Source organism: Centrocercus urophasianus, unplaced genomic scaffold (assembly GCF_019232065.1).
Source record: "Centrocercus urophasianus isolate 14NV4802_14NV808 unplaced genomic scaffold, USGS_Curo_1.0 seq_23, whole genome shotgun sequence".
Taxonomy (NCBI): Eukaryota; Metazoa; Chordata; class Aves; order Galliformes; family Phasianidae; genus Centrocercus; species Centrocercus urophasianus.
In genome coordinates, this window is record NW_024884789.1 from 11950496 (window position 1) to 11977612 (window position 27117).

Consider the following 27117-nt stretch of genomic DNA (forward strand, 5'->3'; position numbering starts at 1 on the left):
CCATCGCCAGGCCCCGCCCCGCCATGGCAGCGGCCGGAGGACTGCTGGCGCGCGCCAGGCGCTCGGAGCCGGTGAGGCTCCGCAAGCGCAGGTCGGTGCTGTACGCGGCCGCCGGAGGAGCCGCCGCGCAGCCGGGCGCCGGTAAGCGACGGGGAGGGGAGGGTACGGCCTCAGAAGGGCCTCTTACCCGCATGCTTCTCTTCCGCAGGCGCCGCCGGCGGGACCGCTGCTCTGACGGCCCTGGCGGTGGCCGCGCGGGCGCTGAACTGCGCGCTCGTGCGCACCAGCTTCGTCCCGGACGAGTACTGGCAGTCGCTGGAGGTGGCGCACCGCCTGGTCTTCGGATATCCTTTACCGCCCGTCCTCAGCGGGAGCGGCCCGGCTCCTCCTTACTGAAACGGCCTTAACTGCAGCAATTATGGGCACCTGACGTGGGAGTGGGCGCACGGCCTGCGGGGATACCCGTACCCGCTGCTCTTTGCCTGCATCTACAGAGCTCTGCAGCTGCTGGGCGAGGATGACGTCCAGCTGCTGGTATGTAGAAGGAGTCGCAGTGCATCTGCTGGTTGCGGTGTATTTTTGCTACTGCTCGGGTAGAACGCAAAGCCCTGTTCTGACAATTAATGGTGCACTAGTGCAGACTTCAAACGTGAAGTCTCTCCAAATTTAGCATTTTACGTGAGTGCAGCACTCATGGCTAACTCTCCAGGCGCAGCCCTGCTGCCAGCGACTGCAGCCTCTCCATGGCTGCAGCCCCCACTCTCCTCAAGTTCCACGCTGACACTTAGCCCTGAGATCATAACTGTGCCCCTGCTCAGTTTGCCGAAGTGTTTAATCGTACCTATGGCAATGGACTCGCTAACAACAGCTCCTTGTGACTGCTGTTGTTTGTCATTCATCACATTTTCTAAATTGTACTTTGAAGAACTGAACACTGTCAGTGGAACCTGATCTGCTTTCTTGGTTCTGGCAGAAATACTCGTCTTACCAAAGGATCATACTGTTGTTGCTTTTTTTTTTTTTAAATCATAAGATGTTACAGATAATATTTTCTATCTCACACATTAGTCTGAGCAGCCATTCAGTAGCATAGTAATTCTCTCTTTGAACTCATTGCAAACATAAAGTTCTGTCTTTTCTCATGTAGATATGGGTCCCTAGAGTGGTACAAGCAGTTCTGGCAGCTTTTGCTGATGTGAAGCTTTATTTACTAGTGAAACACCTTGAAAATGCAGAAACAGCAAAATATGTGGTAAGTCTCAGCTGTTTAAAAAAAAATGATGCACATTAATCAGTGTGGCTGCAGCATAAGCATGGCCAAATGATACTTAGTCATGCCTCAGAACTGTCACGTTTTTTAAAGCTACAGAACTTGTTTAACATTTGCCCCTGTGCACTCTCTTGTCATAACTGTTTCCAGTACTTCTGCCAGCTGTGTTCCTGGTTTACATGGTATACCTGTACCAGAACTCTAACAAACACCATGGAAACTCTTCTCACCATTTTTGCTCTTTACTACTATCCAATGAAAGGTTCCAAGATGGGGAGCAGGTAAGAACATTTCTCTAAACAGTACTGAAATTTTTTGGCATGGGAGTAGAACTGAAACCAGTTCAAATGCTGATTTTATCTTAAATTTTAAAGCAAACAAAGCCATCTTATTTTGTGTCAACTGCTCAACAGTAATTGTGGTGTTTTCTCTAAAATTTGTTTTGAAGTTCTGATGTTGCTGCTATACAACACGACTGTTGTCCAGTTCCCTTACACACAGTATCACAACACAGAAAACTATAAGCTTTAGAAGAATTTAACTTAAGAAAAGATATACTTGTTTAAGCGCAGCAGTAAATTAATATGGTCACACCATTGTTAACCAGCTATTTAAAACAAGTATGTGCTCCTAATTAGCAACTCCAGTGCTAATATGGAGTTGTGTATCTGGCAGCCTTCCAAGCCAAACAAGGTATCTGCATTCAGAGAATCAGAGTTACCAGCAGCATACAGAACTCTTGGTCAGAGACAGAACAATATTTCTATTGCTATGTTCTACTGCTAAATAATTGATCACACCTTCTGGTAAGCTTTCTTTGTTTGTTTTTTCTGTTCCTTCATTCTAGATGGAAATATTTAAGTTTGATAGCACTTGCAATTGTCATTCGTCCCACTGCAGCTATCCCATGGATACCTTTGGTCTTCTGTCATTTTTTACAAGAACAGAAAAAAGCAGACCTCATCCTGTACAACTGCATTCCAATTGGGTATGTTCCTTCTGAAGTTACACTCTGTTCACAGCTGTATCTTAAGATTGATCTTAGCACTATATACTGCAGCAGAGCCAGAAGGCTCAAAAAAGCTGACTGCATTGAAGTCCAATACAAAAAAAAGTCCTTTTGCAAAAGTTTAAAGAAGGGATGTGCTTCTTTGAAGTGAGTTTATATGCTGCAAAAACCTACACAGAGATGTAATCAGAATGAGATGCCAGCAGCATTCCAGGTTAACCTGGGATTACCAAGGATACTGGGCAGCGGCAACTGGCCACTCTACAATGGCCACAAGCAGGGATAATCCTAAAAGAGTTTGGGAGTAACTACTCAGAGAGTTTTGACAACAGTATGGAGAAGAGTACAACCTGATGCATAAGCAATGCAGGCAATAGCAATGCAATCCATTTTTCTTCTTTTGCAGATTGGTCACACTGGGAACCTCTTTAATAATTGACCGTGTGTTTTTCGGCGAGGTAAGCTGCTTTAAACTCAGCACTAAAACTTTTTATTTTTTCAGTCATTTTAAAAATGTGTTGGACTTCTGCAGCTTATTGTCTGTGAGTGTGTCTGGTCTATCTTCTGTAAATGAAGTCACGAATCCCTGAACACTGACTTCTTAGTTATTTTAAATGACAGACTTCAAGTCAGCTCTCAGTAAATCAACAGTTTTCAGTATTGCTATAGCACTTGCAAGCTGGTTGTAACAACTGCTAAAAATAGGGATCTCGTGATAAGTCCTGGCAGAAAAGACGTAGGTGTAGGCACAAAGGAAACTTATCAGTTATGCTAGTTTAGATGTTGTCTTTTGTTTTCTATTTTACTTACCCCTTTTTTTGCCTTCCCCTAACCATCCCAGTGGGTGCTGGTTCAGCTGAACTTCTTGAAATTCAACGTGCTACAGAATTTGGGAACGTTTTATGGTTCCCATCCCTGGCACTGGTACTTCACTCAAGGACTGCCGGTTATCTTGGGTACCCACCTGCCTTTCTTTATTCATGGCTGTGTGATGGCACCAAAACGGTATCGCATCTTTCTAGGGGCAGTGATTTGGACAGTGCTAGTATACAGGTAATTTCTTCTAAACAGAATTACTGTCTTTCACCATTTGTGTTCTTTTCATCAAAACTTGTCCTTCCTAGAATGAAAAAGGATGGTATTCAAGCTAAATGACAGAAAACCTAAAATTATTCTAATACACGTAGAAATAGACTCAATTATGCAATGTTTTCTAGAATTGTATGTAATATTGCTACTTGCATCATTAGCATACATGTATATTTAAAAACGATTTGATTCTAAAATACTAAAATAATTTGGCAAGAAATTCAATGGAAAACAATCAGTAACTTCTGCATCACCTCAAGGGTGTTTAAGTAACAACAGAACTAGTCAGAAAGCTGAGCTCACTAGACATCTGATAATGAAAATGCTGCATCATTTGTTTCTCTAATACATCCCCAATAAGAAGAGAGGTTCTTCAACTTATAAAACTTGCGTCATTTACAAGTCATTTGATTACACAAAAGAGACAGGAAAGTATATGCAAACTAGTGCATACCTAATGGTAAACTGTCATCAGACTGAAGTAGTAACAGAATGCAGCAAAGCAGGAGCAAGGTCACAAATGTAATCTCTTTCCTCAGACCAACTCCGAAGTGAATGTAGCCTATTGGCCCTTCTAGGCTCCTCTAGCCTTCTGTTTGATCCTCAGGACAAAGTTTTGCAGTAATTTCCCCTCCTCCCCCTCCCCCCAAAAAAAAAAAAGAAACAACAACACAAAATCAAACGCTGAGGTGGGAAATGGTGTAAAGTTGTATCAGCAGAAGTGAATGTTATTCTGTTAGATACAAATGCAAGTGTAAGTCTTAGCTCAATCTTAGCTCACCATCCATCCTGTTTCTTGCTTTGCTTTTAATACAGAAAACGAATAAGTAATGTACTCCCTATCACATCTAGTATTCTTAGTCAGCTTAACTGCTGGAGCACAGTAGCCAGTGCTTGGTTTAAAGTGATCAAGTAACTTCAATTTCATTGTTCTCATTATGTTCTTAAAAAGTGATGGTTTGCATTTTTTACTCTGAATTGGTAACGTGCCAAATGCTTTTTCATATGTTTAAGTGCCCTTCTCATCTTCCATGCTCTAAACGTTATTTTGTCAACAGAATTGATGCATTCAACTTTCTATTGTACTGTATCTGTTTTATTACAGCACACTGAGCCATAAAGAATTCAGGTTCATCTATCCAGTACTGCCATTTTGCATGTTTTTTTGTGGTAAGCACTTAGTTTTACATGTTTCACAACCTTCCCCTGCTAATAACTTTTACCAAAAGACAGACTGTTAATAGTGAATGTAGGATTCTTAAAATGAGCCTAACTTTTCTTTGCAGACAGAAAAAAGGATGAATGATAGCAAGAGACTGAAATATGTAAGAATCTTTAGCGTGGAAAAAAGTATTTCCTACAAACTGTAATACTGTAGCAAAATCTTACCTGCTGGGAAGCTACAAAGAAAAGAGTAAAGTCTGCAGAACATGGAGCTGGATAGCTTTAAATTGACAGATAAATTCAAAACAGAAGAATCAGTTAATATTGTAATAACCTATATTTTGCTCATATGAACAAAAGTAAATCTTAGTTGCATGATTCTGTTGCTGGCAAATACCAAATAGCTAATGTCTTGGCTTAGTTCAGTGCTCAGTTCAGAAGATTTAAGATTTTTACAAAAACAGTTTAAAAAAGCCTATAATACACTGTTTCCACTCATGCTTAAATCACAGATTAATTATTGGACTTCATTTTCATCTGAGACAAAGATCTGCAATTTGTTAGAACATGAACCAAATGAAGACTGACTGAAATGATTTGTTCTACACTAGTGACTTCTGAAGCAGGCCTGGTTTTTATTTTGATTCAGTGAAGGTGGTCCCAGAGTGGGGCTGTATAAAAGATTTCTATCACGTATCTCCTATCATGAGAAATATCTTTTCCTCCTATTACTAGATTCTTACAGGAGTGAGAGGGCAGGGACGGGACATAAAGGAATAAGCATTTACCAGGATGTTAGCTCAAGAACAAGTAACAGTAAAGATCTTATCAGCCAGTTGAAGGGAACACTGTAGCTTTCAGCATGCTGGAGATAAAGAATACCACAGCCATACCAGAGCAGTCATTATCGTTTATTCTGGCTCTACCCCAACATGTACACATCTGTAAGTCACCACACACCATTCATCCAAGCACTGAATGGACTCATTTCCTCACAAGAAATTAAAACTAAGCCCCAGAGAGATAATGAGTTTGAAATTTTTCTTCTGGACTCCAAAGATCAGGTACAGACTTAACATTTACACTGTTACATCCAACAGTAAGGGCAAAGTCTGATCTTTGAATTTCCATTCAAACAGTAAAGACTGAAGTACATTAAAATACCTCAAAGCAAGGTACTGTTTGCAAGTGACTAATAGTTTCCAAAGGTACTACGTGAAACTTCAAGTATTTGCTTATCTAAACTTAAATGTTTCTCTAGGATATTCTCTGAAACACCTAAAAGCATGGAAGAAGTCTGCAGCAAGCTTCTTGCTTTTATCAAATTTAATCCCAGCCCTGTATACAGGCTTGATTCACCAGAGAGGCTCTCTTGATGTTATGAATCACATACAGCAACTTTGTAACAGCTCTTACCAGTCACAAGCTTTTGTCTTCATCATGATGCCATGCCACTCTACTCCATTTTACAGGTAATAAAATAGCTGTCAGTGTATTATATTAAAATCTACTAGACATTTAAGCAGAAATGGTACAAATAAAAAATAAAAAATCTGATTGAGGTGGATAAATGTATAGAGGAAGTTTGTTCTTCATAAAGCTAACACAGAATGAATAGGGAAAATAAGCTAAATGCCTAGAACACAGAATGAGACTCAGGAGCCAGGTTTTACTCAGTTTTTGTAAGACAGTTTTGTATGAAGCTATACAGTAGTCCTAGGGCTTCTGACAATAATTCATACATCTCAATTATAGTAACTTGTATGGGAAAACTGAAGTGCTCTGCTATAGTCAGAATGTATTATTTTAATTTTACCTTTACTTCTGCTGCTGGAAGGTAAGGAAAGGGAATTAATAACACACAATGACTGAATTCACTATTCCAGAAAGTTTGCAATATAACCCAGTAAGCAAACAGATAAAAACCACACAGCTGATTGGAGGGGGAAGGGAAGGAAGTACTTTTTATTTACGAAAACGATGTTATGCAGATCATGTTTGCATTGAGATAAATCTGCTTTCTGTGAACTGCTAAAAGCATTCACAGTAGCTTAAAGCTGAATCCACATTTTGTATTTCTGGTTTTTATAAAACACGTAAGTGAAGAAAACATGATGTTGGAGTAAACAAATATAATCTTTTTTTCTCTTTTTTTTCTTTTTAACTGAGGTATTTAGGCGATGAATCATTTCAAATCTTGGGTCTTTATCAGTTTATCCTGAATATGTTTTGTTTTTTGTCCTAGCCACGTTCACTGTCCTCTAAAAATGAGATTCCTTCAGTGTCCCCCAGACCTAACTGGAAATGAAAGCTATGTTGATGAAGCAGATCTATTTTACTCTAATCCACTTGGCTGGCTTAATAAGGAGTTTTACAATGATACATTATTGCCAAGTCATTTGATTTTCTTCAGTGTGCTAGAACAGGTATGGTAAACGTAAGATGAAACAAATTAGTTTTGAGGTCAAGTTACAGGAGAAATTGAGCTGCAGAAGATTTAAAAACTCTTCCTTAACTTTTTAGAAACACTTAAAATTGAACCCCCCAGCCTATAAAATAGTATAGATACCATTCCAGTGATGCATACTTAACATTCACATATGCTCTGTATGCTTTCTGCATCTCAAAGTTTTACAGCCTTTTCCTCAAGCCGTGTGAAAACAAGTGTATTGTCTGTTCCCAGAATCGTTTGCTCTGACGTAACAGGGACAAGCAAACATGCCTCTGTGTCAGGGTACCTCTTCCCCTCAGTTCTTTTATGAAGTCCATATACTCAAATGGCAATGTCTGGTGAAGATGCACTGCATACAGAATCAAACAGGATAGCTCTCTCTAGCAGCCTTTCCTAAATAAAGAAGTTCCCAAGAATAGCTGAATTAACAGTTTCCAGAAGACTCTGGAGCACTGTTCTGATGCTCTCCAACTACTTTTGTCTGTGGAAACTAATATATGTTCATTTACAGGAAATATCATCATTCCTAGCTTTAAAGGGCTATAAGAAAATAGCCACTGTCTTTCATACTCATGTACCTCAAGGACGAGTTGGAAGCCATATCTACATCTACATGAAAAAGCCTGAAATGAATCCTATCTGAAGATCAGTTTCTAGACTTACAAACTAACGAGCTCAGTTTCGTATAGCAGTACAGAAGATACTTCACTGCAGAAAGGAGAGAGTAGTGAGACTGAACCGGGTAAGTCAAATGGGAAAGTCTCATTACACAAACATCAACTGTCTCAAAACACATAAACCTCTTCTTGAAGGTAACTTCAGACTGGGGTGAGGTGAGGGGCGCTGATCTACCATACAGCAAAAGAATATCAAGGCCAAAGCTACCACGTGATTACTTTCACAGTAAGAAATCAGACAAGACTGGACCAATTTATAGAACTGTACAGCTATGCTACGTTTATTTCTTTTTATAAATAAAGACTTTTACCCACGCTGTCTCTTTATTTTTCTTCCCCGAAATGCAGATATGCAAAATAGTTCAAGTGCTTAAATCAGCAAGCTGATCAGAATGCAGCACAGCAAATTCTTGACAATTCAGCAGGCTCATAGCCCCCCACCCCAAAACAAGAAGCAAGTATAAGATTACAAAACACTGACAAATACATTACTATAATGTAGACTTTTTTTTTTTTTTAAAGGATGAGATGAAGTTAGTATATCAAACACTGAAGTTAATTATTGGTACATTATGCATGACTCAAGCTTGAACTATACTAATGGAATGCAATTAAGCATATTTTTCATACGCAAGTCATTGCATGCCTAGTTTCTGTAACAATACCACTGGTAGCCAAAGTATCATTGCTTCCAATGAACAGTTAAAGCAACAATACCAAATATGCAAATCAGAAAGACTGACTCCTGCCTTTTAACAAGAATTTGTAAAAATCAAATTATCTAGAGAAACTTGTATCTCACTGCTTCGTTGAAAAACAATTCGTTTCCAGAGAACATGTGCATTATTAAGTCTTTCCTTTTTTTAAACCATAAATTACTTAGTATTTTGGATCAAAGGGCAACTGCCCCAGTTCTATTTCAAGATTTGCCATGTGTCTTCCATTAGTGCGACCATGTTTATGCCATTTACCTTCTCTTTTATTACGGTGGTGGTACTTCTGAGCTTGTTTTTCATGTCTGGGATTTTCAGTTTGTGTAAAAGAAGGCCTTTTAGGTCGACTGCAAGGAGTAAACAGAAACTTGTTACCACTCTTAGAAAAGCACTTCTCTAAAAGCATTCTGAAATACAATTACATTGTCAAGAACAGCTCTTAACGTGCTGAGGTTGGCTGGAAAAAAAAAATTTAGTATCAAGTAGTTCTTTCTCTTACCAGCAAATGGGCAGGGTTTTTGATGCAATTGTTTTGAAAACCATCAGTGAGATGCTGTATTTTAAAGAAAATCTTTCCATTAATAATAAATACTCTGCAGCTGGTTTCCCAAGTTCTTTGCAGAATAAAGCTACATAAACAATCTGTTTGAGCACCCCTACTGTGATGCTTGAAAGGAGGTCTCCATCTGTTTTTCAGTTGTTCTTTTATATTCTGCTCTATAAAAACAATGAAAACTTTATAGACTTGTGCCTAGACATGGGCACTTTAGAGGTTCTCCTGCATGCAATGAAAACATTCATACAGAGAAGGGTGGTACTGGCAAAACACCACTGCTCACTTATTGCAGTCTGTGATGCACACAATGCCATTACACTACATGCTGTTATTCTGTCACTGGTCTAGGCTTGGCTAAGCTGAGTTAAGGCTATTTTCATCCTCAGGCACAGAGAATTCAATAAACTAATTTGAAATTCAGTTCTTCTGCAAACTGGAGTCCTCAAAAATTAAGTAATTAAAATTTGTTTTAATAATAAATTAGTAAGAAGTAGTTTAACTATAAATGAAAACAAGTCAAGTATTTGCCAGAACTACACATTAGACAAGGCAACTTGGTAAATGCTAGATTTATCACCCTCATTGTTCAGCCTTCAGTAAGAGGATACTATCCTCATGTAGCATCTACTAACTCCAAACTAGTTTTCAGACCTCCTGCTACAATAAACACATGATATAGTAAACAATACAATCCAAAAAATAATCCTGACTGAAGACACACACTTCAAAATATTCAATCTGCGTTGTGTTGAATACCAGCACAGAGAAAAAGTCCTTTATATGTGTAAGAACAACTAATCTGTAACACACAAGAAAATTATATACAAGGATTTTTTCCTATTTGTTCAGAGTAAGTATTAGCACAAAAGATTACATAATGAATTCAGTAACAGCAAGGACATTAAAAGCCACAGAAAATATATACATTTAAGTACTCCAGAAAGAGCAAAATTCACACAATACACTAAGGCTGCTTGCCTAACTTTCTTCAGCAAAGGCTATGCAGCAGGAACAGCACATTACCTCTAGCTTCTTTGGGCCAGCAAGCACACACCTGCTCTGCAGAAGCCCTGATAATATCATCAGAAACAGAAAAGCAATGTAGGAAACAACACAGGCCATGGACAGCAAGTCAGCAAGTCCAAAACATTTTAGTACAGCTCAGTTCAGATGATGAGTTTGCTATTTAAGCAGTTCCACTCCGTTGTAAAGACTAATTCAATACTGTACTAACCTACATTGGTAGTTACACACCTGAAAAGGCAGCAGGGAAGATACCTGCCAGAACAGGGCTTTAAGGCTGCTCAAATATATGCTAAATCCTCTGTTAGGCAAGAACAATAGAAAGCTGCAGTTAATGTTTTTTGTGAAACTGCCTGTCTGAGGGAATGAAAAGCTATCATAGCTGTTCAGTCTCAAGTAATCCTACTTGCAAGCTTTCTAAAAGGCTCAGTGAAAAACCAGATTGTACTACATGCTGTAGAACCGTGACCTGTAGTACCTTAAACATTTAATTTTTCCTGCAGAGGAGAATGTTAATTTGGGAGGTGCTAGAAGCACAATCCATTTCTACTGAGTCTCTTACATACATATCTATGGCTAGAAATACAGACATCTGTGTATAGAGTACCATCTGTTAGAACAAGGACACTAGTTGTCTTTAAAAAACTACTTCATTTTGTTAACTGTTCAGGAAATACAGAAACCAACCTGGGTCCATATTGGGGTGAATTATCATACTGAAAGTAGTATCTGTAGATGTACTTGTCCAAATCATCAAAAACCTTCTCATTCTTATTTTGGTATTCCTTCATATCTTCCAGATAATCCTTGACATCATTAACAAAATCAGTGAACAGCATCTGGTCGTGTATAAAAAACCCATTATGAAAAAACTGATTGATGAAATTTTCTAGTTCTCTCCAATGATGAAAGTTATGTACAACTTGTTGCAAATACTTTCTCATGAGCCGATTAAATTCATCCACTCCAATAGGATCTGAAACTCTGTTAAAGAGACTAACAAATTCTTGATTAGCACATTCAAAAATACCAGAACAGCCCTTCAGGTCAAACGGATGTTTTCTACTACACAAAGGATCATTGAGACATTTCTGTGAATCTGCATCTTTTTCAAATGTTGTAAACTGATGTTTTCTTCCATCTCTGAAATCTTTTGGCATGTTAGATCTCCTGTAATGTGTCTGCTTCAGATTCTCATAAGAGTTATGTTCTCGGTAAAAAGTTCGAGCTCTCTTGTTTGCCTCGTATTTTTTTTCATTTGGCTTCTTCTCCTTTTCATCCAAGATGGTTTTCGTGGTATCTTTGAAGTGTCTGAATGTGGACTTTACAGAATCAGAGAATTTTTTCAGCTTTTCTTTCACTGCTTCTTTAGCCTGCTTGATCTTTTCTTTATGGTGTCTAACGAACTCTTTTGCAGAATTTTTCATAACATCAAAAGTTTCTTTAACTGAGCCAAAAAATGACTCTTTTGATTTCTTTTTAGATTTACTTTGCCCTTTAGCACCTCTCTTCTGTCCCTTTTCATTCATTTCTTGTTTTTCACTTTGATCTTTTACTTCAACGTACAACTTCTCCCACAAGTCAGAGCGCTGCTGCTCAAAGTTTAGCTTTTTTTCTAGTTCCACCAGTCTTCCTCGCAGAGTTTCTATTTCTTGATTTTCTCTTAACGTGTCATCATCATTAACACTGTCAGGTGTTTGACGAGAACTCAGCTGTTCCAGTTCTTTTTTCAGGGATTCTGTAATATGACGTTCTTTGTCCAGCTCTCTCCTTAACATTTGTGCTTCTGCAAAAAGCGTTTCCTTTTGCCTACGAAAATTATGGGTTCTTTGCTTTTCCTCTTCCAAATGTTCCCTTAGTTTCTGATTTTCCATGACAATAGACTCAGTACTAGTACCTTTGTCTTCCAAGTTTCTTATTTGTTGTCTTAGCTTCCTTAGTTCTTCCTGAAGCGACACCAAAGCTTTTTCTTCCTTCTCTAGAGATTCTCTTAAGTGCTGATTTTCTGCAGCAAGACTTTTTTTCTGTGATTCAAAGGATTTCTTCTCCACCTCAGTAAAGGTCAAACACGTGGCAAGATCTCCCTTGAGTGACTAGTGCAAACAAGAAGAAAACAAGACAAAAACAATGATCAGAATTGTTATAATTTTAGCTGGCAAAATAAAAGACCAAGGTAGATTCAACAGTTTGCTTGCCATTTTGGTTGAAATGACATGTTGCAGCATGATGCAAAAAATAGAGCTAGTTTATTTATCTCAAGGATAGAAAAACAAACATTCTCTTGGCAACAAAGACCACGTGAGAAACTCCCACTTCCAACCAGAGGTCATCACCCCTTGCTTTCACTGATTCAAATAGCTGAAGGGAAGTAAACTAGAAACTTGAATTGATGCATCTTAAAAAGAAATTAAAACATATGCATGATATTCAGCAATCTGGATTCACAGGTTACAAAAACAAATCCATTATTATTTGTAATCATTACTAAGTGTATAAAGCAAAGGGGGCACAAATTCTTAAACTCAAATCAACTTTGTTGCTGAAAGAACATATGTAACTATATCCTAACACAAGAGAATAACTCTCAGTCTCTTGCTATCCATGACAAACTCAAGGACTAAGCATCTTGTACTATATGTAAATACTGCTATCAGCAATGGCAAAATAAATTATTCATTTTTAAAAAGTACTCCCAAACAAAGCACTTCCCCAGCATTCTCCCTGAATTATCTGAAGGTGAAAACCTAAGTTAAACATTTGAAAAATGAACTGAGAATTTAAAAAGTAACACCGTAAAATCTGCAAGATCAAGCTGCAATAGGTTTTTACCAGCACAGTTCTATTTCAGCTGTCTTTATTAATCACAACCTAGCATTGTGTCATAGGGAAGGAGACAAAAGGGACCACGCATATGGGCAAATAACTCCCAGGCTACTATTAAGACTGAATAAATAAAAACCATTGTGCTTTAACACTTAACAGTAGCAACACGTGTAATGCACTTCTGTGATAAATTAATTTCACTTTGTGTAAAGTACACACACATATTAACAGAATAACAATCCTAAAACTGCCAGCCAAACTCACACCTACCCCCACTTTATCTCCTTGTTCTTGTTGGCACTGGTAAAGGTCATCTTTCAATTCACGCGTCTTTGTTACCAGCTGCTGACGTTTCTGGATCTGTATTGTACCTACAGAGATATTTGGGTTTTTTAATAGCCTCTCTCATAGCAGTCAGAGGAACACATGAACCTAAACATCACCTTCATTTTCTCTGCAAATTCTTGATTTCTGTACTTACTGTCTGACAGTATTTATCAGTAAGAATTAAAAACCTTGTTTAAAATTGGAAAGGTATTCTTATAGCTAAAATCAGATTTTTGCACGTAGACTCTGTTTCTTATAATGATAAACATTTTTCCAAATAGACCCCAAATATTTTTTTCAAATAGACTGTCTAATTGATGAGAACAGAGGAAAGAATGTTAAGAAAATTACATGGGAGAAAAAGCAACAAAAATCATTTAGAAGTGAAGGTTCAGTGAGTGAATAAGTCAAACTGAATTATTTAGTATAGATATAACCCTGAGTATTTTTACTAAATATACTTCCCATTCATACACTTTCAAATTCTTTAAAAGGATTACATTTATCATTGACTCCAATTTAAATACAGTAAAATGATGAAGAGAAATGAAACCTCAAGTTATCACAGGAAAGCAACATCAGAGATCGTTTAGCCACTCTGTTTTTCTCTGCTTCTGGCATGCTGACATATACCAGTCTACCAGCTACTACTTGCTGCAACTATTAAACACGAAGTATTTTACACGACTGGATTAGTCAACTCTACAATACTGCACACACCAGTAATTCCTAAGATTTGGTCACTGTTTTTATAACAGTACACATACACATATGTATGTATGAGTATGTAAGCATACATGCACACAATTTAATAAGTAAATCTGAATACAAGCACGGGACCCACAGCATATCACTTGTGCCTCTTACCTTCAGGTTTACCTAAGAACAAAAAAAAAAAAAAAAAAAAAAAAACCTGTGTCAAGTGAAAATTAGTATCTTTCAAAGTAAATGTCAATATTTAGACTAACAATTAGTCAAAACCAAACCCAACTAAAGTCATTCTGTCTCAAACTGAATCAAGACTCTTCTTAATATTGCACTTTTCATAAAAGCCTACTCATGAAAAATGACTATTAAGAAATAAATGTCCCTCTTCTGTGTCTTCTTTTTAATTGCTCCACGTATGTCTTACAAGATCAGAATTTAGATCAGTAAGAGTTCTGCTAGTTTGTTAAACACTGCATCGCTCCACATAACGTTTAACTTCAGGCAATGTGCTAAACACAGACAAATTGCTATTATCCTGGACTCTCTGAACCAGGTAACTGCAAGGACACCTACTGCTTGCTTTTCTGCATCAGAGAGAAGAGTATGGCTACTGTGTGCTCCTGTAAAAGCATGCCTTGCTTTTAAATTTACCAGATGAGTACAAGTAAGACAAAAGCCTTAAGTAATCCTCCAAACCCCGGTGGCAATGACAGACATTACCACAGATGCATTTTGAAAGAACAGATGTGAAAAAGCAAAACTCTCAAGCTGTGTTATGAGAAAAACACAAAAGATCTATCTGCAAGAGCAAACTATTTATTTTAAACTTTAAATGTAGTCATATTTTACACAATTACATTGCTGAAGGGCCTCTCCTTATTATCCATATATTAGTTGCTACTTCTTAGTTTTAGGTTTGGATTTTCAGCGAGTCAAAATAAAATGGTATTTGTTTCATAAGTAAGCTGTTGGTTCTATGTACTTTGTTTCCCATACACTCACCATAGAAGTGTCCAAAGCCCATGCTGATTGCAATCACCAAAGCCAGAATGATGCACCTATTAAGGCCACTACCGAACTGCCGCTTGTGTTGCTGCTCTTGGGGAGGTTCAGGCTCTGGATCAACAGGTGACCCGCTCTCAGCCTCAGAGCAAGAGATCAGCCTCCTCTTAGCCCGGCGTCTTCGTACTGCAGGACTGGACTGATTGCTGGTTTCATCGCTACTTGATTCATCATTGCTAGCCTGAGATGGAAAAACTGAAAACCAACACAGAACAGTCTTTAAAATGCATTAATTGTTGCTTTGAAGTACAAAAATCCATTGCACGTATGTAAAAAGTATTGGGCATCTATCTCAGAGAATGTTAATAAAATAAAGTAAAAATTCTCAATGTGCTAATTTATGCTGGATATTATGTAAGGAATTCTTGATATCCAAAGTTAAAAATTCATTTTTAAAAATGACAAGATAGAGATTCCAGACAGTATCAGCAAAAAACTGCCTGACACTTCCCTACACCTTCTAATTCACCCACTAAAAAGTCTATCATTTAGATGATGCTACCTCTTAAAATGTCTACATGCACTCCCTCTGCAAGTCCAGGTGAAGTAAAAAGGCTAAGAACTCAGATTTCCTTCTTTTGCAGATACTGACACTCAACTATTTAATAGTAAAAGAGCTACAGCTGCTAAAATAAAGCCACTTGTAATACACAGGCATTGTTTTATTATATTCTCCCTGTGATCTACCTACAGCTGCAGACAAAATTCCACTGATGTTCAATTAGTGCAGGTATTGCGATACCTAAATACAGCTTCAAATTGCAAATTTATTTCAATCTCTCTTTTCGATTACTTTTAATATCTACCATATGCTACCTGCTAACTCTTTACCCACCTTTCAGAAAAACAGAAAAATCAACCCATTTTCAACCAATCCCATGCAGGAAAAGAACCACACAGGTGCCTCTGTGTTTGTCCCTGCTTAACATCATGGAGCCAAAACGCTTACTGCCTGACCAATGCTTCAGAATAATGGACAGGCCAAGGATTGAAATAAGAACCAATTATAACCTTGAAAGTTATCTTCCAGAGGGTTTTTTTGTGTAGTGATATTTATGATACCATTTGTATGTGAACAGCCCAAAAGCCATATACTCTAACTGGAAAAACAACAACAGAGCTGTAATTGCTTGTAGCTATTCATGGTACAAATGTTTACTGCATGCGCTGTAAATAAACTGATACAGACCAGCATATAATAATGATTATTTCCTCTCTCTCTCAACTGAAAGCATACGCTTCAAGTGTAAGGCAACTATAAAGGGGAAGCAGTGGCAGGATGAACAAGTGGTTCTGTGCTCATGTACCTAGCTCATATGCCTGGAATAGATTCAGCACGATCAGCGAGGCCTCCAGCACATGACAAAGTGCTCCTGCTGGGACATTTCTCAATTTGATGCCTGCAGTTACACAATGCTAAGATCCCTTCTAGAAATACAGCTGTTCATTCCCTTAATACAGATGATCAGATTTAGATGTATAAATGCAGAGTTACCGCCCTTGAATGTTTCACTATTGAAAACCATTTTGTCGAGCAAAGCCATGCATACATCACTGAACTGACAAGAACACCAAGCAATGCCAGCAGTAATCTATAAAAAGCATTACCAATAAAGATTTGTCACTAAAGAAAAAAAAAAATCCAACCTCACAGAAGCAACTGCATCTATTTCACAAAAGACCACCAATTAGTATGTGGAATACATGTCTGATTTCTGACTCCACGGACAAGAACATGTTAGATAATGAAAGATAATTCCTCCTCTAACTAGAAAACACATTTTAGTTGATTAGTCAAACCAAACAGACCAAGTAGAAGTTGCAATAAAGACAAATCACTTTGCTATTTGACATGCAGATTCTTAATGTATAGAACTTGTCAGAAAACACACTGTTTTAGAATAACTTCTCAAGCAGATGCATACTTCCCCCATCCTAGACAGCAAAGACAAGCACTCAGAAACTGGTCAGGAGAGAGGCTGGTCGTTGCTGTGGGGATTGGGCTTGGTTTAGTTTGTTTTACAAGAACGCAGAGGTCAGACATCCTAAGGGATTACCCAGACATACTCAGACAGACAGGTGCTATTGTTGCTTATTGGGGGGTGGGAGGTGTTTAGCTGTCAACTGCAAGTTGTCAGTAATACTGCCTTACAGCTGCTCTAAGAATTCTGTATAAAGCTGTACTCTAAAATTAACAGGATGGAAAAATACTGAGGAAACAAACCACGACCACAGTAGCAGTCCACAATAATTGGTAATGCTAATATTTTAGAGGGTCAGACCTACATGCAAAATCAAACAATATAATAGTGTGAGCCAATGTGATTCTCCTTGACATTTCTGTACAGATGAGACCTTTCCTAGAAGTAACTTATTTCCGCTTATGAGTGCTTTTGCTGATTAACTTCTTTTGTGAAGCTGTTTGCATAGTTAGGACAGTCTAAATCTCCACAGGAATGGTTTGTAAGTGCCAGCATAGCAGCTAATCCTAATAAGGCCATTTTAGTATCTACATTCAGCAAATCTGAAGCTCCTCCTCTTCCAAAAAAGTAGAAAATAGCAAGAAGTGGACAGCAAGTGCTTCTACTGGTGGAAAGTAGGAAATCCAAATGCTAAAGGTTTAACGGTTATATTTAAAACAAATGCTAAAGGACTCCTCACTTCTGTAATATCTGGTCAGTTAAACACAGAGCACCAAAGACAATGTCAAAATCAACATCAGAAGGAAGAAATTTTTCTCGTCAGTCACACAGATTTTGAATCCAACAAGTGTCATTCCTCAAAATGTATTACAGAGTTCACTGATTTCCATTCCAAGTTTACATGTAAATTTATCATTCCTTTTCCCAAAGAAAATGAAACAAAACAGAATGACAGCTTAGCCAAACTTCAGCAAAGACTGGCTTTCAGCATCTGTTTGGAATATCACTACTATAAGATCAAGTCAGATTGGTAGTGATAATTTTAAGAACACTCCATGCAAGCCATAAGCAATCAGCTTTACACAAGCTGATCGAATTTAATCACACCACCTTGGAAAGGAAGACTGCGAGACACATGCTCTTTCACCTCATTGCCCCATCCCCTTACATAATCAGGAATCTTCCTCAGCTCCTCCAGCCAACTGACTTTTGTGTACAATATCAGGAAAGAAGAAAAAAAAAAAAGCATTTTTAGAACTCAATCCTAAAGGAGAAAATCAAACCAAGCTAAACGTTAAATTAAAAGCTATGTCACCTAAAGACTTAAAGGTGAGTTCTGTTACTCATCATCACTTATCACAATTAGAGGATAAATTGTCAATTTCCAATATCAATGGCCACTACAAAATATATGAACTTCTGAACATGTTTAATACTGCTTGAGATAAAATGGTATTTTAAGTAAAATCATTCTCTTGACATAAACTTACTTTAAAAAATTTAAAAAAAAAAAAAAAAATCAGTAACAAAAAGCAGTTACAAAGAATAAATACAATGCAAAAAATACAAGTAAGCAGCCCAACAGAATAATAAAGGAGAAGGAAAAGAAAATAGTAACGTAAAAGCTTTCATTTTAAGGTTTGATTTTACTCGCAAATTAGACAAACATTCATGTCCGTCCTCCTGCACACCGTGCATCACAGTGTTGTTAAATACTAGCAGCATCCTAATATATATACACATTTTTTATGTGAATAGGTCAGCAAAAGATGTTCGTAGTTCAGCTACTATGAGTCCTTGCTGCGACCCCAAAAGTCATTCTATTTCAGTAGCTAGTTACCTACTGCCAACTCCTCAAAAGCAAAAAACAAACAAAAAAACAACAATGGCCAAAGGAAAACCTACAATTATTCCAGGAGCAAAACAACAGTGTGTTAGAAATTTACTTCTTATTTAATATACACAATACTTCACTGAATAGAATGCTCTCAAAAAAAACAGCCTGCAGACATATTTGGACAAAAATCTTAGGACAACTAGAGTAGTCTCAGAGATTGCAAATATTTAGATATGCATTCATCAAAACCAGCATTTCCCTTCTCCATATAAAGAATGTTTCCTAAGCAAAGATTTTTGTTCAACTGCTCAGTGACTTATTGCTCTTACCAGTTTCTGGTTGGGAAAATGCATACTGACTGCTAGAGGAGGAACCCATGTTAAAATCCTCTGAACTGGGAGCTTCTTCACCATCAGCTGGGGCTTCCTCCTGACTTGGAGTTTCTTCCCCTTTTGGAGCTTCAAGTGTAACAATGTCAGAATCATCACTAATTGTGCCAATACAGAAACTATCATCGTGGACTTTCGCTTTCCTTTCCTAAGGAAGGAGACAAGGTAAAAATTATTAAAATATGTAGAACATAGACTAATTTGAAAAAATAGCAAGAGTTCCTAATGCATTAAAAAAAAAAAAAAAAAAAAAAAAAACAGTATACTTTCATTTATATGATGTAGGGCTCACAGAAACTTCTGAATAAAATAACACATTACCTCTGGAACTGTTTGAGTTTCCTCAAGAGCAGAGAGAGTATTATCTACCACTGGTATCTCTCCATCAGTGCTACTCTGTGCTACAGAAAGAAAAAAGGAGAACAAAACATGGGAGTAAAACTAGGAGCTCTACAAATTCTCCTCATTCCCATGTACTATTAGATTATGTTAAGTCTGCATGTGATCTCCTAGCAATATTAATTGATTATGAAATCAATTAATAAACTATAAGAGATACAAAGAGCACAATAACACTATTTGTTAGAGCAAATTCTCAGCTGCAAAACTCTGTTTTTCAACAAGGTCACCATCATCAGCTGTGCATTTTCACCGGTGATGAATAAGAGTCTGCATTACGTGCTGATTCAAATCTGCACCACTGGAGATGCCCCACTGTCACCACTGCTGAAATGCACCACCCATCACATCACTGTGCTCACATCCACTGCTGTTCTCCATAAACATTCAGAAAGTATCACAGAATGCCCATGGGCACCATTTTTTTTAACAGAATACTGACAGGAAGGTTCAACCTTCACTGCCATACAAACATCCACCTCTGACAACGTGTAATAAAACAGAGGTATTACTTTTGAAGCAGCTCCCATATACTAACACTTTTTTTTTTTTCTTTCTCTTTGTTAATCGACAGTACTACTATAAACTTATAATTCAATAACTGCATACCACTCCATAACATCTTAAATATTAACAAAAGACCTTACTGATTATACTTATTTGAAGAAAAAAAAAATCATAAAGTCGATTATGGAACATTTTTCAGTCTGTTGAGTATATAAAGTCTATTGAAAACAACTTAATGCCAAGACTACAACAGATATTTGCATTTTTTATGATTCCTGCTTTCAGTGTCTTACCTTGCAATTCAATTGGGTGCTCTTCTTCTTGCAGAGAAACATATTCCTCAGAAACAAACTCGTGGTTGTCATTTGAGCTTCCATTTTCTGAAGTCACTGTCTCTATGTCAGAACCCTGGAATTAAAGAGTTTTAAATGAATACAACTGACAGAAGCCCCAGTAACTGCAGACTATTAGGAAAGGAAACAAATGCTAGTGCAATACTCAGAATGATTGTAATTCTAAAAGGGTCAAAGACAACAATTCTGAAGAAAAAAGAGTAACCCAGACATCAATTACACTAAGTATTTTAAATTGATAATTGTATTTTAAGTTTTAAATTGATACTTAAATTGATATTTTAAATTGATAATTGTTTTCTACTAGCTTTATTAGATTCATAAACCTGAATTCAGAGAAACAGAGGAGGTTGCCAATGAAGCTTTGAACATGGAATCTAATTCTGGCATACATCCATGTGTTGTATGTAAACAAACAGCCCAAGAATATGACCTCCAGAGTACCAACATGAACTACGACAAGCACTACAGGGAAAAAAAAATATGTCTGACCCCACTCCATCTCAAGTATTTTTAGCAAACCTGAATGGCTGCTGTACTAATACATCCCCGACACCACGAAAACAAGCATCTGTAAATTGGATTGCTGTCTTAAATCCAGAAAGGAGCCTGAGTTATTTGTCAGTTGCCAGTCACCATCAACCCCCGAGCAGAGCAGGAACTGAAGATAAGCAACGCTCAGAGTCTGCAGGGCTCTGTAGTCCACAATACGTCTGACAACTCAGAATCCTCAAACTTCACAAATTTTGTTTAAAGGAACAGGTGGGATACAAAGTTATTAGAAAACCACGAGCATGCAAAACCCAACTAAAACACACTAAGTCACTCTGATCCATAAATAACTTGAGCTGTTTTTGTAAACAGAGCTAGTTATTTTTGCAACAGCAGGTGTGAAATTACAGTAGTAGCAATACTTCCAGATCAGTTTCCCTACATGCCTCACTTCAGAGCTTAAGCAAACATGTATGCTTTTGTTTTTATGAAGAGACTGTGCTTTGGGCAGATCTGACACTCCAGAAGTATTCTACACGCTCTCCACAATCATGCTACAATGTCATCTTCCTCTTTAAGAAGCTTCACAAGTTAACTTTGAGTAGTTTGCCAAACAGCCCAGACTGTATTCCTTGCCTACAGAAGCATCATAATTTAAATCTCAATAGTTTTGCAGAAACTCACCACTCGATTAGAAGTAATTTATTAAAATCTGAATGAAATCTTGGGAAAGAAAATACAAAATTCTTTGTTTCAGGTTTCAATTGTCCGTGGTTGCTGGTTTTTAAATGGATAAATAAAAATCTGCTCTGCTTTGTCTACACAAATCCCCGCCTTCCTATAATCTTGTACTGCACTAATTTACTTAGACCGTGTAATTCATTTTGAGCACAATAACCATCCCAAGTATGAAAACAAAGCACACAGCTCACAGCCGAGTCACCCAGCTGTTGTGGCCCAGCTTCTAAACCCATTCATTTTCATTACAGCCCTGTGAAGCCCCACAGTCTATGTGCTTCTGTGTTCCACTCAGTCTTGCAGACTGGAGCAAGTGAGTTTTCAGTCATTCCTTTGGTGACAGGATTCCAACCTGACATCCACCCCCCTCAAAACAAGGAAAAGAAGTTTAAGCCATCTCTCAAGTAGTTGAGAGTATTTCTGCAGACAACAAAAGCAAAACCATGTCCCAACATCCAAAAGCCATAAGCTATACTGTTTACTATTAATCTTGAAACAGAACTAAGCCATCAAAACTTGAGCAAAGACACAAGGTTATATTGATTTGCCTTTCAAATTACCTTGATTTTCATTATAATCTTCAAATACGAGAAAGCAGTCAATCAATATTTGTGATCTTTTCTTTTACTTCCTATTTTCCTCCTAGAAATGTACCATCTTGAGTACATCTCTTTCTTGAAATTGCTTTCATGCAGACAGTGAGAAGACAGAGCCAGCCGTTCTGCACTGCTCTAGGAAACTCATTTACACCGGGGATTCTGGCTGAATAACTTGCTCAGTTTTCAGGACAAGGTTAAGTAGCAAAAATTGTAAAAATCTTAAATGCATTCATCAACCAAGATCAGAGAAGGTAAAATCTTCAGGACTAAAGGAGGGAAGTACGTTGGAGATGCAGACAGATGTCTAGAACAGCTAAGCATTTCTAAATGACCTTGCCTTTGCCTTGCTCACTGCTCCAGGAAACAAGGATAAAACATTCCTCTTATCAAACTCAAAGGCACCTGAGCCAGCTGGTGAAGACATCTTTGCAGTCCATGCAGTCAGTGGAGTCAATACAGCAAATCACTTTCAAATACAAATGTCTACTTTAGGATCAGAATTACTGATCTCTTAAACTCCACTGACTGCATTGACTTAGCAACGAGTGCCATCTCAACAGACTTTTAATTCCTTCACTTTTTTTTTTTTGTCTAAAGATTTATTCTGCTATGAACTCATTTTTTAAGAAAGTCATTGTCCTTTATACAGTTAGCCAAACATCACGAGGTACGAAACACAAACATGTGCGTTAATCCAGCGCTGCCCAGGCATAACAGTGACGTCACAAGCAGCTGTGCCCCAACACCCGATCACAGCACGAGGCAAACCCAGCATTTCACACCAAGTGAGAGTGTGCCTGATAAATGAACTACAGCAGAGACCAAGAGATGTGCAGAAACTCACCCTGCCATATATTTCATAGAACTCCACACATTAATTAAGTTTTAAAGACGACGAGTATTTTACATCAAGAACCACTCTTGCCTTGCACACACATCCTGTCAGCTCTTCTCATCTGCTGCTACATAATCCACAGTCCCACTTCCTTATGCAGCAGTTAGATTGCTTTCATGCATGGCATTATGGAAGGCACTTTCCTATCTCTAAAGCTCTCTTCCACATCCTCTGCTGATGTGCAAGGCCCACACAAAACAAAAACTACCAAATGTAAACAATATCTTACTCCATATAATTAGTCTCAAACTGATGGAACTTTGCTAATTAGAAATCAGGTACCTCATGGTTGATGACAGTCCAGCCACAGGAGGAATCGCTGTCACTGTAACTTTCAGACATTTTCAAAGCACACTGCAAGTAAAAGTAGATTATTTTAATATGCAAGATAAATAATTTCACTGCTCTCTTGTCAAACAAATAAACAAATAGAAGGAAAAAAAATCCGCCTCATGTCATCACAGTATACTCCACATTAAGTCTTATATTGTTATTCTTGAACTGAGGAGAAGGAAAAAGAAGAAAAAATACGATTCAGACAAAAAAATATATATTATTTTATACATACTCCCTATTATTTTTCTATGCTTGAAATATGGCTTTTCCTAACACATACTCATCTCAGCCAGCCAAAAGTCTTCTAGGCTAGCAAACAGCCACACAGAGACAGCACCAGCCAATACATCAACAGTTACACTTAAAATGTGTTTGTTTGAAGCATCCTTACTTAAAGGCACACTTCAGAAGTTGAAGTCATCTCTATTTTCTACAGGTAAGGAACTAGAACTTACTGAAGAAAAACAGCTTTTGGAAGAAGATACTGATCAGTATTTAACAGGTTGCCCAAGGAGGCTGTGGATGCCCCATCCCTGAAGGCATTCAAGGCCAGGCTGGATGTGGCTCTGGGCAGCCTGGTCTGGTGGTTGGCAACCCTGCACACAGCAGGGGGTTGAAACTAGATGAGCATTGTGGTCCTTTTCAACCCAGACCATTCTATTGAAAAATCTTTTGAAAATAACTCTCTTCTGGGCGATGTCTTCCTTCCAGCTCCTTACAAGAACACATACTGATTCCAAAGAAGCTGAGAGCAGCCAGAGAGCACACAAGCAGAACGGAAAAAGAGCTGAAGTACAGATTTCATGGTTATGGCACTGCCAGATGACTGGGGTAGCTATTTTCAGGACAGCTGTTGGCAGCAGCTTCCTCCATGCCTGTATTTTTCTCCTGTATGAGGAATACTAAGTATTGACTATTGTTAAATGTTTAGACTACTTCCATTTCTTAACAGAAAGATTTCAAAAAAAGTTCAGTGCATCTCTTGTCCCTTAAAATAATAATAATAAAAAAAGGTCAAGTGTTCAATAATAACAGCCATAGCAGTATCACTGTGGAGAAAAACAAAAGCTCCAAAGGCAGTACAGGAAGCCGACCATATCTGTGCTACAACAAAATAGCTGAGGAAATTCTTGTTCAATAAAGCTTCTATAAAATCTTATTTATATTGCTGATGGAGAACTCTGAGAACTTGATGCACCTGCTTTATTTCTCACAGCTCAATACTTTGGGTGAGAACACAGGAAAACAATCATTTCTGGAACTCCTCTCTACTTTCCCACCATTGCTATCTTTGCTCTCAGCACATTACTGGAGAAAAATAAACAAATAGAACTGGCACATCTAAACATGCACAGCAAAGTACAGAACTTTCAATTCCATCAAGAACACAGTCCATGTTTGTCTAGTACATCCATGCTATGGTATGCTGCTGCGCATTTTTTCTAAAATAAAGCTTTTTTCCTCATCAACTTGGATGAATCTATCTGGGATTCCCCCAGAACCAGGGCAATGATGACAATCATGACAAGGCCATTAGCAGGAAGTATCAATCACCATAGCTACCAAACCTACAGATAAACCCAATTTCCATTACAAAGCCCCAATCTAAATACAGTTGTCATTGCCCTTTTTCTTTTTAATCTTTTCCCTCCTTCAGTAGAGCTTTTCCTGGAATATCAGTGAGGGGACATCAGACTTTACTTACTTATCCATTAAAACCAAACCAAACAGCGTTGTTCCATCAAAGTAATGAATGGCACAGACTGCACTGCAGAGCTCCCACCACAGGACAACGTGCCTGCTGTCACTAACCTGCCCTGAATGTGAGCATCTCAGGTTATCTGTTAGGAATTCCCTTTGATATAAAAACATCCCCATTTCATCACTCTACAGTTCAGCAAACACAGTGATCATAAGAACACCGACTTCACTGTCACTGAAAACAAAGCCTTTTGCTTATCCACTGTATTTCAGGGCAAATATGGGACAGATCGTACTTGTGAGTCTGATCTCTCCTGTGGATAATAAATGAATAAATGAAGATTGTGGTTTTGTCACACAGCAAGTCCAGTCACACTGCACCTTAGTGCTAAAGGAAAAGCAATGAAATCACATAATATAAACCCTTTCATATACGAAAAAAAAAAAAAAAAAAAAAGCATTTCTGTTGATACAAAGGCATTTATAAATTTTGAAAGGGCAGTTTCTCACAGCATACTTGGTGCTGGACACGGCCATGCCTGTCCTCCTCTGGCCAACTGAGCATTTCAGCATGGCCCTGGCTACAGCAACACAGATGCTATGACATGCTGTCCCTCCTCCCAGATCAGGTAGACAGGTAATGGAGCACAGCATGAAACCAGTTCCAACAAACACACAACCTCAGGCTCTACAGAGCTGTTTAACATATGTCTTCTCTCCAAAACCCACAGCTTCAGGTTCCCTTGCTTTAGCAGCAGGGGGGTATCTGTGTAATCCAAAGATATTCAAAACCAAGGGACAGACAGCCACACAATCATTATTTTTGTACTGCTTGCTGGCCTTGATGAACAGCCTTGAATTAAAGGTTACTTATCTTGTGCTCAGCCTGAACGTCCCACCAATACTGGATAACTGCTTACAGGTTTGAGCAGTCACCAAAAAAAAAGTTTGCCTAGTATGGAAAATTATCAAATAAAGAAAAAAAAAAGGAGAATTACAAAATAAGTGAGATTGATAACTGTTATATTGATCAAGATGCAGGATAGTTCTGATATTAGTTGATTAAGTTCTGATAGACTGAAAGGCATCTCATGGACATCTATATTCTTATACGCACAGAAGTAAAACTTTTTTAGAATTATTTTGTTCTAAAATAAAACAGCTTGCATAGCTTTAATAAAAAAAATACCCAGGTACGCTGCTCCTGAACCACAAGCAACAGCTAAGCTGCTTATTTCTGTGAAAGATGAATAAGACACGCACAGTCCTAACAGTTCAAGTTCTTTTATACCCCAGCCCGCAGTGGGCAGGTAACTCCAGGCCTCAAACGCCCCACACCTCTGCCGACACCTGCTTTTATACGGCCGTCTGGAAGCCAGAGGTGCGTCGCCCTGCCGAAGCGCAGGACGGAGGCAGGACGCGAACAGGCCGGCAGACACCTGTCCCGCGGCACGGCACGGAGCGCCTCGCCCCGCGTACCCACGGGAGCCGGTCGGGAGCCCGCAGCGGAACAGCGCGCGGCCGGCACCCCGCACGGCCAGCCGGAGGAACGACGCGGAGCCACGGCTCGTCACGGCCCGCCGTGCCCCGGCTCAGCGGACGTTGCCGGCTCTCACCCCGCGCCGCGCGCCCCCGGCTCGTCCCGCCCGGACCCCGTCCCGCCGAGGCAACGCAGGTGCCGCCCGCCCGTCCCGCGGCGGGGGATGATGAAAGAGCAGGAAGTTGGCACGCGGCGCTGCCCCAGGCGGCGGGGCCCGGCTCGCGACTGACGGCTTCCCCCCGCACTGCACCCGGAGCGTCCCCTCAGCCTCCTCAGCATCCCCGGCCCCCCGCCCGAGCGACCCCCGAGCGGCCCCGGCGACCCCCCACCCGCGGGCTTCGCCCCTCCGAGCGGCCCCTCCGCGCCGGGACCGGCTCCCCGCGACCAGCCGCAGCGCCGCAGAGCGGACCGCGCACCTGAACGGGCCGGGGCCGGCAGCCCCCGAGGCCGCCCCGCCGCCTACCTGAGCGCGGGGCCCGCCGCAGACGACGGAACGCCGGCGGGACCGCCGGTGACGCCGCCGCAAAACAACACCG

The 27117-nt window shown here is 39.1% G+C and overlaps 2 protein-coding genes across 4 annotated transcripts; one reads left to right on the plus strand and one right to left on the minus strand.

The window, feature by feature from the left end:
- Window positions 1-23: 23 nt before the first annotated feature.
- Window positions 24-7978, plus strand: PIGB (phosphatidylinositol glycan anchor biosynthesis class B). Its single transcript, XM_042824536.1, has 12 exons — window positions 24-141; window positions 209-344; window positions 417-534; window positions 1148-1252; window positions 1421-1551; window positions 2118-2258; window positions 2686-2737; window positions 3121-3332; window positions 4474-4538; window positions 5794-6004; window positions 6778-6958; window positions 7496-7978. Exons 1-12 carry the CDS (start codon window positions 24-26, stop codon window positions 7625-7627), a joined length of 1602 nt encoding a protein of 533 aa, XP_042680470.1. The 3' UTR covers window positions 7628-7978.
- Window positions 7915-27111, minus strand: CCPG1 (cell cycle progression 1). Of its 3 annotated transcripts, none has more exons than XM_042824751.1 (10): window positions 27045-27111; window positions 23287-23358; window positions 20221-20335; window positions 19343-19422; window positions 18962-19169; window positions 14814-15068; window positions 13971-13982; window positions 13047-13147; window positions 10641-12046; window positions 7915-8721 (listed from the first exon to the last, which is right to left on the minus strand). In XM_042824751.1, exons 2-10 carry the CDS (start codon window positions 23344-23346, stop codon window positions 8541-8543), a joined length of 2418 nt encoding a protein of 805 aa, XP_042680685.1. In that variant the 5' UTR covers window positions 23347-23358; window positions 27045-27111; the 3' UTR covers window positions 7915-8540. The 3 variants fall into 3 exon arrangements, with proteins under 3 accessions (XP_042680685.1, XP_042680686.1, XP_042680687.1); XM_042824752.1 differs by lacking the exon at window positions 27045-27111 and adding an exon at window positions 26998-27016; XM_042824753.1 differs by lacking the exon at window positions 13971-13982.
- Window positions 27112-27117: the final 6 nt, after the last annotated feature.